The following is a 13016-nucleotide window of genomic DNA, read 5'->3' as shown; positions in this document are numbered from 1 at the left end:
TTAAAAACTTCAGAGGAAATATATGTCCCACATACACACGACAACAGACACTTTCTGAGAGGAAATGCTTCCTGTTGCAACCTATAACTCTAAAGTTCAACACCATGAACCACAGCCGTCATGCACTGACACATCTGATATAAGCACAATTTAAAATATATGATTAAAAATCACATTGCAAACCACCACAATCATAATGATTTGTAGACAAAGTTGCTTTCAAATGTTTTGCCCTGATTTGTTTATTGGTTTTATAAATACAAATGTTTGTAACTACTAGAAATGCTGAGAAGGAAGGTGTATCTTCCCTGCTATGTGACTGCCAGAGAATGCTCTCTCTCACTCATAATCACAAACTTGTCACACAAAGTCTTAAGTATGCAGGGGATAGGAAAATCAAAACATCCAAAGCATCAGTCTTACCTCTTCAGATGTCCTCCTCCTGTCAGGAAGCACGAGTGTATTTGCATGGCTGCCAGGGACTATAGTAGATCCTATACTCATTCTGGGTCCAACTAACATGTACCGCTTGTCTCCTGATCTGTACTGGATGCTGTGACACAGTGTCCCATCATAATTAGTCTCTTGTAGATATTTTGAAGTATAGTCTGTTGATTTGGAGCACTGCATTGCAATCAGCACGATGATACTGATGATAAAAAGAACTGAAACTGAGCCCAAAGTTATCATCAGATAAAAAGTCACATCATTCCCCTCTTCAACCGTTGCTGCACTTTTAACATCAGACGCTGCAAAAGCCTCTTTGGGCTCCACAACTTTGACAATGACAGTAGCTGTTGCTGAGAGGGAAACGTTGCCATTGTCTTTGACCAGTATGAGCAGTTTATGCTCAGCCTCGTCTGTCTCTGTGAATGAGCGAAGTGTTCTGATCTGTCCTGTATAGCGGTCCAAACCAAAGAGACTGTGGTCAGTGACTTCCTGCAGTGAAAACAGTAACCAGCCGTTATATCCTATATCAGCGTCATAGGCTCTGACTTTGGTCACCAGGTGTCCTGCGTTGACATTGCGGGGAATCTCCTCCACACCTTCAGCAGAGCCGTTGGAGCTGAGTGGATACAGGATGACTGGAGCGTTGTCGTTCTGATCCAGAATGAACACGTTCACTGTGACGTTGCTGCTCAGTGACGGAGTTCCAGAATCTGTGGCAACAACTTGGAACTGGAAAGTTTTCACTGTTTCAAAGTCGAAACTTTTGAGCGCAACGATGTCTCCATTTTCAGGGTTAACGTTTAGAAAAGCGGTCAGCACATTTTCTCCTGCCGTATTCCTTGAAATATGATATGAAATTAGAGCATTACTACCCTCATCATCGTCACGGGCTGCCACTGATAAAATAGACGCTCCCGGGTCGTTATTTTCGGCTATGTAGAAAGTATATGGGTTCTGTGAAAACTCTGGCCTGTTGTCATTCACATCTGACACATCGATGTTTATAGTTTTGTCTGATGTTAAGGGTGGTTCACCTGTATCTTTAGCAACAATTGTTACTGTGTATTGCGATTGTTGCTCTCGATCCAAAAGCGATTTGGTGACCAGAGAGTACATGTTATTTTGTAAAGATGGAGTTATTATAAAAGGGAGGTCTCGGTCTATGTGGCAGATAACTTTTCCGTTAAGACCTGAGTCCGAATCTCTAACACTAATTAAGGCCACCGTGGTTCCTGGTTTTGAATCTTCTGGGAGCGCATGTGAAAACGACGTCACTTCAATCTCTGGCGCATTGTCGTTTGCATCAACAATATGTATAATAACGCTCTTGTCTGTAGCCAGTGTTGCCGCACCTCTGTCGGATGCCTGGATGTCAATTTCGTATCTCCCAGATTCTTCGAAATCTATTGGGCCTGCAACAGTAATGACTCCTGTCACTGAATTTAAATTAAAACGCGCACTCGCCTGTGCATCCACGTCATTGCCAAAGGAATATTCAACCTCACCATTAGATCCCTCATCCAAATCTGTTGCATTAACTTGAATAACAGTTGTACCAAGAGGAGAATTTTCTTTTAGATGGACTATATAGGAATCCTGAGTGAAAACTGGGGGGTTATCATTGACGTCGGAGACGTCAACTATTATCGTCATGTTACCAGATCGTGGAGGTTTACCTCCGTCAATGGCTGTCAGGAGTAACACATGGGTTTTCAGCGACTCTCTGTCAAGTGGCTTTTGAAGAATTAAACTGGGGGTTTTTCGGTCTTCACCACGATCTTTTACTTCCAAGCGAAAATGATCATTATGACTCAGTCTATACTGCTGAACGGACAGCGAACCACTGTCAGCATCACGCGCACCTTTTAACTGAAATCGTGCTCCTGGTAAAGCCGATTCAGAAATCTCTAATATCGTTTCATTTTCGGGGAAGCTCGGTGCGTGGTCATTCACATCCACAATCTCCACTGCGACATAGTGGACCTCCAATGGGTTTTCTAACACGGTTTTTAAGTCAATCACACAAACCTTGCTTCGGTCGCAGACTTCCTCTCTGTCAATTTTCCGGTTCACATACAACATACCGTCGTCCTTATTCACTCGAAAAGGAGGCTCTGTTGAGCCATAAACAATGCGGTACCCCCTCTGTGACAGCGTGGTCTTGTCAAGACCCAAATCTTTAGCAATATTTCCAACAACGGTTCCTTCTTTCATTTCCTCCGAGATGGAATATCGGAATTGTCCTGAAGCTCTGCTCCAAAACATAACCAAAACTACCATGTAGGCAACCCACTTTGTCCGCTCTCTCCGTGTCTCACGTCGTCTTTGTTCCATGATGTGAAGATGAAACATTAGATAAAAAGAATTCCAAAGACCTTTACTCGAATACTAACGTGAAATCCCCCCGTCACATTCGTTTCCATAATCCAACCATTCTCCCACACAGCATTAGTATTTCGCTCTGAAGATAAATTGTATATTCAAGTCGTCAGCACGTAAAAGGCTCTGACAAGGGTGGCTTGAGAAGAAGGGGATGGGTCTCGTGATTATGACGACAGCTTGAGGTGGTATTATTTAACAATATACTGACACCGTGTGATCAAGAATAACACTGCAGTAAATATTTGTACAGCAGCAAAAATACATTTGTACGTTGCACAAAAAATAAAGCTTTTTTCTCTCTCAAAAAATGCACACCAAATCCCAGTTTACAAGACACAACGGAGGCAAAGATGCCCGTCCACCTTCACTCAACAGATTGTCCATGGAAACATAAAGACTTGGATTACATTATATCAATAATTACCAGCATGCTTCATATTAGAATATCGCTTTTTGCCCAAGACGGGACTTACTTAAGAATGTTTCAGTACCGCGGACAGCGACAGCTAGCACTCAGCTGAACTACCAGCTCATTTCTTCCACCACACTGAGAGGGATAAGATTGTAATTCTAATAAAAATAAAGAAAATGTACTCTAAGGAGACGTAGCAGTCTTCTGCCACACCAGTGGGAAACAAACGTGTGAAGCTGTGATGCAACTAATTACAGCAGCTCTCTTTAATTGCATTTTTATGTAACTAGTCAATTTGGATCTTGTTGATATTGAAACTGCCCACAAATTGTCAATACCTAGAGTCCATTTTCCTGCACCTATCAGTTCAGCATCATCATTTTAATAAAACAGCAAAATCTAGTTGGCTTGACTAAAAGTTCCATTTTCTGTTATCTGCAGAAGAGGACACTGAGGACACAGGAGCATGTAATTCAATTTCAAGTTCACAAATCTCAGTGAAAGTATTTACACAAAATTAGCCTAACTTACAGGAATGAGAGTCAAGCTTTTGATCTTACCTCTTCAGACGCACGTCTCCTGTCTGGGACCATAAGAGTATTCGCATGGCTGCCAGGGACTATAGTAGATCCTATACTCATTCTGGGTCCAACTAACATGTACCGCTTGTCTCCTGATCTGTACTGGATGCTGTGACACAGTGTCCCATCATAATTAGTCTCTTGTAGATATTTTGAAGTATAGTCTGTTGATTTGGAGCACTGCATTGCAATCAGCACGATGATACTGATGATAAAAAGAACTGAAACTGAGCCCAAAGTTATCATCAGATAAAAAGTCACATCATTCCCCTCTTCAACCGTTGCTGCACTTTTAACATCAGACGCTGCAAAAGCCTCTTTGGGCTCCACAACTTTGACAATGACAGTAGCTGTTGCTGAGAGGGAAACGTTGCCATTGTCTTTGACCAGTATGAGCAGTTTATGCTCAGCCTCGTCTGTCTCTGTGAATGAGCGAAGTGTTCTGATCTGTCCTGTATAGCGGTCCAAACCAAAGAGACTGTGGTCAGTGACTTCCTGCAGTGAAAACAGTAACCAGCCGTTATATCCTATATCAGCGTCATAGGCTCTGACTTTGGTCACCAGGTGTCCTGCGTTGACATTGCGGGGAATCTCCTCCACACCTTCAGCAGAGCCGTTGGAGCTGAGTGGATACAGGATGACTGGAGCGTTGTCGTTCTGATCCAGAATGAACACGTTCACTGTGACGTTGCTGCTCAGTGACGGAGTTCCAGAATCTGTGGCAACAACTTGGAACTGGAAAGTTTTCACTGTTTCAAAGTCGAAACTTTTCAGGGCCAAAATTTCTCCATTTTCAGAGTTTATATTTAAAAATGACGTCACTTTATTTTGATAACCTACATCTCTGAGGATATGATACGAAATGAGAGCATTGTCACCCTCATCACGATCAGACGCTCTTACAGAAAACACAGATCCTCCTGGGGGATTATTTTCAGTGATGTAGAAAGTATATGGACTCACTGAAAACTTGGGACTGTTATCATTCGCATCTGACACAAACACGCTTATTGTCTTTTCGGATGTTAAAGCTGGTTCACCTGCGTCTTTAGCGATTATTGTAATATCATATTTTGATTGTTGTTCCCTGTCAAGCTGTGACTTAGTGACAACAGCAAACATGTTGTGTTGTATTGATGTAGTTAATGTGAAGGGACTGTCTTCGGAGACATAACTGATTATTTTGCCATTCATTCCAGAGTCTAAATCAGTAATGCTGATAAGCGCTACGGTTGTCCCTGGTCTGGAATCCTCTGACAGAGCACTTGACAACGATGCTACTTCTATCTCAGGAGGATTATCGTTTGCATCTCCAATTTTAATGATAACACTTTTATCTGTTCTGAATGGAATGATTCCCTTATCAGAGGCCTGTACATCGATGTCATAGCTGTCTTGCTCCTCAAAGTCTACACTGCCTTTCACAATTATCTCCCCAGTAACAGAGTCGATATCAAACAGCTCTCGAATTCTGCCTTTTACATCGCTACCAAATGAATAAACAACTTCCCCATTAGGACCCTCGTCCAAGTCAGTTGCGTTGACTTGGATGACTGTTGTTCCAACTGGGGCGTTCTCTTCCAGCACAGCTGAATATGTATCTTTGGTGAAAACTGGCATATTGTCATTAACATCCAGAACATCTACGTATATTTCCACTGTGCCTGTCTTTGGGGGGTTTCCGCCATCTATAGCTGTCAGCACCAGTCTGTGGCTCCTTTTGGCCTCTCGGTCAAGCTGTCTTTGTAATTGTAAGATCGGAGTTTTGCCATCTCTCCCGCGATCTTTAATCTCGAGACGAAAATGGTCAGTCTGACTGATTTTATACTGTTGGACAGAGTTGGTACCACCATCTGGGTCGTGTGCGCTTTGCAGCTGATATCGTGCCCCTGGCAAGGCAGACTCTGAGATCTCTAGCCTCTTTGTTTTTTCTGGAAATGTGGGAGAGTGGTCGTTCAAATCTGTTATCTCCACGGTGACATAATGTACTTCCAGTGGGTTTTCGAGGACAGTTTTCAGGTAAATTAAACATGAACTGCTCTCTTTACACACTTCTTCCCGGTCGATTTTCTGGTTCGCATAGAGGGCGCCGTCATTCTCATTTACCTTGAAAAGAGGTTCAGTCGAGCCGGGCATAATACGGAATCCCCTCTGCTTCATCAAATTCAGGTCTATTCCCAAATCTTTAGCTATATTCCCAACAAAGGTTCCCTCTTTGAGCTCTTCGGATATCGAGTATCTCAATTGTGCCGAGGCTGCTCTCAAAAATAAAAATAAAACCAAAGCGACGAGTAAACGTGGCCGCAGTCGCCATGTCTCCCATCCTCTTTGTTTCATGTTTTGAGGTAAAACCACGAATCGAAACCCGTCCATTATCGTCCACTTGTCAAGATGGGTGTCTCCATCAAAGCTTGAAATATAACTGTATCTCCTTGGAATGTATTTTACAAAATACAAAAACGGTGACCATGCGCTTATTCCAAGTCTACCAGCTAAAGGTTTTCTGACGAGACTGAGCGTAGTAGGGACGGACTCGGAAATGTCCTGTGCTGAGACGCTATTAGGCGTTATACTGATAAGGTACTGCCACCTTGTGAATGTGTGTGATAATACATTCAACCACGTTAATATTATCTATGCTAAGTGACACTATGCATGTTCAAATATTTTTTTACTGAAAAAGTTCATCATGTAGGTTCACAAAAATCCGACTTCCGCATCATGGTCAAGGACGTGATATAAAATGTATCCTTAAATCAGCATATATATCGATTTAAAATATCTACTCACCTCTCCAGATGGACGTCTCCTGTCAGGAAGCACTAGTGTATTCGCATGGCTGCCAGGGACTATAGTAGATCCTATACTCATTCTGGGTCCAACTAACATGTACCGCTTGTCTCCTGATCTGTACTGGATGCTGTGACACAGTGTCCCATCATAATTAGTCTCTTGTAGATATTTTGACGTATAGTCTGTGGATTTGGAGCACTGCATTGCAATCAGCACGATGATACTGATGATAAAAAGAACTGAAACTGAGCCCAAAGTTATCATCAGATAAAAAGTCACATCATTCCCCTCTTCAACCGTTGCTGCACTTTTAACATCAGACGCTGCAAAAGCCTCTTTGGGCTCCACAACTTTGACAATGACAGTAGCTGTTGCTGAGAGGGAAACGTTGCCATTGTCTTTGACCAGTATGAGCAGTTTATGCTCAGCCTCGTCTGTCTCTGTGAATGAGCGAAGTGTTCTGATCTGTCCTGTATAGCGGTCCAAACCAAAGAGACTGTGGTCAGTGACTTCCTGCAGTGAAAACAGTAACCAGCCGTTATATCCTATATCAGCGTCATAGGCTCTGACTTTGGTCACCAGGTGTCCTGCGTTGACATTGCGGGGAATCTCCTCCACACCTTCAGCAGAGCCGTTGGAGCTGAGTGGATACAGGATGACTGGAGCGTTGTCGTTCTGATCCAGAATGAACACGTTCACTGTGACGTTGCTGCTCAGTGACGGAGTTCCAGAATCTGTGGCAACAACGTGAAACTGGAAAGTTTTCACTGTTTCAAAGTCGAAACTTTTTAGGGCCAGAATCTCTCCATTTTCAGAGTTTATGTTGAGATTAAATGAATGGAGTTTGTTATTATCTTTCCCGTCTCTTAAAATATGATATAGAATATGACAGTTATCACCCTCATCGCGGTCTGATGCCCTCACGGAAAACAGCGAAGCTCCTGGAGAGTTGTTCTCAGTAACATAGTATGTGTAGGGGCTTGCTGAAAACTCTGGACTGTTATCATTCACATCTGAAACAACAATACTCATCATTTTTTCAGAAGACAACGATGGTACACCTGCGTCTTTTGCAACAATCGTGACATCATAAATTGACTGCTTTTCCCTATCTAGGGGCGATTTTGTGACAATGGAGTACATGTTGCCTTGTGTTGAAGGTGATAATGTGAACGGAACATCTTCACTAAATGAGCAAATAACTTTTCCGTTTAGACCAGAGTCTTTATCATTCACACTTATTAACGCCACAGTGGTTCCCAGCCTAGCGTCCTCTGGAATTGCCTTTGAAAATGATGTAACCTCTATATGAGGAATGTTATCATTTAAATCCACAATATTCACCAACACACTTTTGTCTGTCCTCAATGGAGCTGATCCTTTATCGGACGCCTGTATATCAATTTCATAACTTTCCTCCAATTCGAAGTCTATTAGATCTTGAACAATAATTTCGCCTGTATTTGGATCTACGCGAAAAAGTTCTCGTATTCTGCTATTGACATTCTTGCCTAGTGCATATATAATCTCGCCATTAGATCCTTCATCTAAATCAGAAGCATTTACTTTTAGAATTGTTGTGCCAATGGGAGCATTTTCCTCCAAAAATACAGAATATGTTTCTTCGTTGAAAACCGGCATATTATCGTTGATGTCCAAAACGTCAACAGTAATTTCAGCTGTTCCAGACTGACTTGGCTTCCCTCCATCAATAGCTGTGAGAAGCAATTTATGACATTTCTTTGTTTCCCTATCTAGCGTCTTGAGTAAAACTAATATCGGTATTTTCCCATCTTTTCCACGGTCTTTGACCTCCAAACGAAAATGATCATTCGGGCTAAGTTTGTACTCGTGTACAGAAAATTGGCCGACATCGGGGTCGTGTGCTGCTTGCAGCTGGAGGCGCAGCCCTGGTAAAACTGACTCTGAAATTTCTAGACGTGACTCTTTCGGTGAGAAGGTGGGAGAGTGGTCGTTCACATCCAGCACCTCTACAGTTACATAATGAATTTCAAGAGGGTTTTCCAGCACTGTTTTTAAATTGATCAGACACAGACTGCTCCGTTCACAAACCTTCTCCCTGTCAATCACTCGGTCAACGTACAGTACTCCATCGTTCTGGTCTACATGAAAAAATGACTCTGCTGACCCCTCAACAACACGGCATCCTCTCTCTTTCAGTGTGTTCTTCTCTAATCCCAAATCCTTTGCTATATTCCCAACAACGGTTCCTTCTTTAACTTCCTCAGCGATTGAGTATCGTATCTGCGCTGAAGCTCTGCTCCAAAGCCAAACAAATGAAACAATGAAAGCGATCCACCGCCATTGCTCCCTCGATGATCCTTGTCCATTCTGCTCCATACCTAGCATATAAGAATGCGTCCGGGCGAGTCACAATGATGACTCCTTTATGAAATGAGTAAATATATAGACCTAGAACAATGTGTGCTATTCACAGAGTATTATCCATATCGCAGATGCTGAATATTCGCTCTGAGGTTCAAGGATGCGTCCAGCACTCGGATGTGAAAACCCATCCCACAAAGGGGAGGACCCGTATCTCTGACAAAAGGCTTCTCTTAAAACACTTTTGTGCTCACATACTGACACCAAGTGATCACTTTCCAATGAGTTTGTTTTTCCACAAATATAACACAGTTTAAAGTTCAACACATACAATACAACACCCGCGATTTCATAAAGAAGCATACAGGGTACGTACTGCTGGCGGTGGCAATATAAAACACACGAACAGCGCTAAGTGCAGTATCAGCACAATGGCCAGCGACATTATGCTCTCACTCGCCTGTCGAAAAATTGCCCCCAAACACGTTTTAAATCACAGATCAATATACGTGTGCTTGTGTGCTAGAATTTCACTTCAGCCGTGAAAGAAACAAAGAGGCAAATGAAAAGTTCCGCGATGGAAATCAGCTTACCTCCCCAGATGCTCTCCTCCTGTCAGGAAGCACTAGTGTATTCGCATGGCTGCCAGGGACTATAGTAGATCCAATACTCATTCTGGGTCCAACTAACATGTACCGCTTGTCTCCTGATCTGTACTGGATGCTGTGACACAGTGTCCCATCATAATTAGTCTCTTGTAGATATTTTGAAGTATAGTCTGTGGATTTGGAGCACTGCATTGCAATCAGCACGATGATACTGATGATAAAAAGAACTGAAACTGAGCCCAAAGTTATCATCAGATAAAAAGTTACATCATTCCCCTCTTCAACTGTTGCTGCACTTTTAACATCAGACGCTGCAAAAGCCTCTTTGGGCTCCACAACTTTGACAATAACAGTAGCTGTTGCTGAGAGGGAAACGTTGCCATTGTCTTTGACCAGTATGAGCAGTTTATGCTCAGCCTCGTCTGTCTCTGTGAATGAGCGAAGTGTTCTGATCTGTCCTGTATAGCGGTCCAAACCAAAGAGACTGTGGTCAGTGACTTCCTGCAGTGAAAACAGTAACCAGCCGTTATATCCTATATCAGCGTCATAGGCTCTGACTTTGGTCACCAGGTGTCCTGCGTTGACATTGCGGGGAATCTCCTCCACACCTTCAGCAGAGCCGTTGGAGCTGAGTGGATACAGGATGACTGGAGCGTTGTCGTTCTGATCCAGAATGAACACGTTCACTGTGACGTTGCTGCTCAGTGACGGAGTTCCAGAATCTGTGGCAACAACTTGGAACTGGAAAGTTTTCACTGTTTCAAAGTCGAAACTTTTTAGTGCGGCGATGTGTCCATTTTCAGAGTTTACATTTAGGAATGATGTTACATCATTTCCTCTAGCAATACGATATGAAATGACTGCATTGTCATTTCCATCATTGTCCGTTGCGCTTACAGAGAATATTGATGCTCCAGCAACATTATTTTCGACAAGATAAAACTGTAATGGATTTTGATCGAAATGTGGACTGTTGTCATTTACATCTGATATCTGAATGTTGAGAGTTTTATAAGTGGATAAGGGAGGTTCACCACAATCAGTGGCTTGTATTGTTATGTCATAATGTGACACCTCCTCTCGATCCAAAAATCCCGTCGTGACAACTGAATATGTGTTCTCCTTGTAGGAAGGTTTTAATTCAAAAGGAACATCCTCCGTTATGCGTGAAATTATTTTTCCATTCACACCGGAATCTTTATCTGTTACACTAATCAGAGAAATAATTGTTCCAGGTTTTGAATCTTCAGACACTGTATTTGACAGTGATGTAACTTCTATTTCTGGTGGATTATCATTGACGTCTTTTATCTTTATAATAACTCTACACCGGCTTGTTAATGGAGGTGTTCCTTTATCCGATGCTTGAACATCGAGTTTATAAATCTCAGATTCTTCAAAATCCAACACTCCTTTCAGTTTAATTCGTCCACTCAAACTATCCAATTCAAAGATGTCATAAACTTTACGGACTAATGTTTTGCTCAGGCTGTACTCTACTTCCCCATTAGTCCCTTCATCCGGATCAACTGCATTCACTCTTGTAACGGTACTACCAACTGGGACGTTTTCATAGATTTCTGTTTGGTATGTTTCCTGACTAAATACCGGACGATTATCATTAATATCAAGAACAGTAATTGAAACATTAAGGGTGCCTGTTCTTTGAGGTTTACCTCCATCAACTGCTGTAACGAACAGAAAGTGTTTATTCTTTTGTTCTCTGTCTAAGGGCTTCCTCAGAACTAAAAATGGTATTTTGTCCTCATCGCTTTGACTAACATCGATATCAAAGTGATCATTTGACGTTAATGTATATGTACGTATAGAGTTAATTCCAGCATCGGGATCACGGGCCGCATGCAGCTCAAATCGAGTTCCCAGAGGAGCATGTTCCGCTATTTGTAATTGCAGATCCTTTTCAGGAAAAGCGGGAGAGTGATCATTTACATCAGTAATTTCTACAGCAACATAGTGTATTTCCAAAGGGTTCTCAACAAGGATTTTCAACTCAATCAAGCATGCGCCACTTCCCTGACACAGCTCCTCTCTGTCGATTTTTTTACGGATCTGTAAGGCACCATTGTCCGGGTTTACCTCGAATAAAGCGTTCTTAGATCCAGATACAACACGTAACCGTCGGTCAGCTAAAGAAGTTTTGTCCAGACCGAGATCCTTTGCAACATTTCCTACAGCAGTTCCCTCTTTCATCTCCTCTGGAATAGAGTACCGTAATTCAGCCAAAGCCTGCTCTACGAAAATCAGCAGTAAGAAAAGACGAAAAGCAAACCAACAGTGGTCGCTTGATCGACGTCGTCTTTCGCTCCCCATCGTTATCCAGTAACACATATGCACTCACAGGAACGTATTTCTGCTGCAATTCAAGTGTGTATATCCGAGCCGTTCAGTATTGCATGTGTACAAAACACACCACGCCGTAACATTCGTCTCGTATGCTGAAGTCAAATGTATCCTCTGCTGTGAGGTACCAAACAAAAGCTTTCTAATGGGAGGGACTGATGGTCCTTTATGGCCTTATTGGTATAACAGTGACACCAAGAGGGCAGCATTTTTGACGATCTAAAGCTGTTAAAATGCAATTTTTCCTCAGAAAATCCTACTAGGGATATGACAGCAAAAGCAGACATAAAGCAGGTTTTATGAAAAAAACAACATGACCACGAGCGCGTAATGCTGTAGAAAGGGCTCCGCCATCGCCGGGGTTATGTGTTGTTGTTCTCTTTCCTCCAAATACACAACAAAGGAAAAGTGTGAAGACGTGAAATGCATGCCCAGCTAGAATTTAAGCAGTCAATACTTCAAAGTGGAAATATGAATGACGTGTAAGAGGAAACTATTATAATACTGACTATGTCTGCATTAGCTTTGCGCATATTCTTCCTTCAAAACGGTCGTCAGTGCATTTCAGTACCACGGACAGCTATACCAAGCAGACCAGCAGCCTTTTTCCTCCTTAAATTGTGCCTTTCACACAATGACGATAAACACTACCAACACCAACACCAACACCAACACCAGACGGCCGTTGTTTCCACGTCCAGTAATGGTCCAGTCAGACCCTCTCTTACAAACCAGAGCACATTGATCGTGTTATGGCTTTGAACAAAATCAAATGCAAATGGATTTTTTAATTTTTTTAATTTTATTTATTACTTTTTTGATAGAACGCCACTTTATTGCCAATTTATTTGCATGTGAAATGGTTGTGATCAGACGTCCACACTGTGACGCCCACTGCACGAAGACTGGACGCCCATTTTTGAAATACAGAAAACCCATTTATGCCGTTTATGCAGCTCTGTCTACATGTGAATCATGTTTCTGGTATTGTGCATCAGCCAGCGGCCCTTGCCAACAGAAGCAGGAAGCTGAGTCCAATATAAAAGGAACGTGACAAAATCTGTCCTTCTGGAAACAGAACAC

General features: G+C 42.4%; 3 protein-coding genes across 12 annotated transcripts in view; all 3 read right to left on the bottom strand.

Annotated features, from left to right (window-relative positions):
• Nucleotides 1–13016, bottom strand: part of LOC139331568 (protocadherin alpha-C2-like) — a 208430-nt gene that overhangs the window by 162504 nt on the left and 32910 nt on the right. Inside the window, exon 1 of one of the 10 annotated variants that reach the window (XM_070963096.1) lies at nt 9558–11939. The exons of 8 other annotated variants lie outside the window; for them this stretch is intronic. In XM_070963096.1, the coding sequence (XP_070819197.1) occupies nt 9558–11921 (2364 nt within the window). In that variant the 5' untranslated portion in view covers nt 11922–11939. Of the gene's footprint in view, nt 1–3804; nt 6367–9557; nt 11940–13016 lie in introns of those variants that run through there. One more of the 10 variants, XM_070963077.1, reaches the window with a different exon arrangement.
• On the bottom strand, nt 397–2951 carry LOC139331696 (protocadherin alpha-7-like). Its single transcript, XM_070963326.1, has one exon. It carries the CDS (start codon nt 2800–2802, stop codon nt 397–399), a length of 2406 nt encoding a protein of 801 aa, XP_070819427.1. The 5' UTR covers nt 2803–2951.
• Nucleotides 6311–9424, bottom strand: LOC139331695 (protocadherin alpha-8-like). The gene is made up of 2 exons (XM_070963324.1): nt 6616–9424; nt 6311–6382 (listed from the first exon to the last, which is right to left on the bottom strand). The coding sequence occupies exons 1-2, from the start codon at nt 8986–8988 to the stop codon at nt 6311–6313; spliced, it is 2445 nt and encodes an 814-aa protein (XP_070819425.1). The 5' UTR covers nt 8989–9424.

The sequence above is a fragment of the Chaetodon trifascialis genome, chromosome 5 (genome assembly GCF_039877785.1).
Source record: "Chaetodon trifascialis isolate fChaTrf1 chromosome 5, fChaTrf1.hap1, whole genome shotgun sequence".
Lineage (NCBI taxonomy): Eukaryota > Metazoa > Chordata > Actinopteri > Chaetodontiformes > Chaetodontidae > Chaetodon > Chaetodon trifascialis.
Note: the sequence above shows the minus strand (reverse complement) of the source record. Positions and strands in the feature narration are given on the sequence as shown.

What these genes read in the sequence shown, in the direction of transcription:
- LOC139331696 (XM_070963326.1), bottom strand. Translation starts at nt 2,802, where the DNA reads ATGTTTCATCTTCACATCATGGAACAAAGACGACGTGAGACACGGAGA.
- LOC139331695 (XM_070963324.1), bottom strand. Translation starts at nt 8,988, where the DNA reads ATGCTAGGTATGGAGCAGAATGGACAAGGATCATCGAGGGAGCAATGG. An exon ending in GGAGACGTCCATCTGGAGAG is followed by an intron (nt 6,383 to 6,615) that starts GTGAGTAGATAT and finishes AACGCCTAATAG; the next exon opens with CGTCTCAGCACAGGACATTT.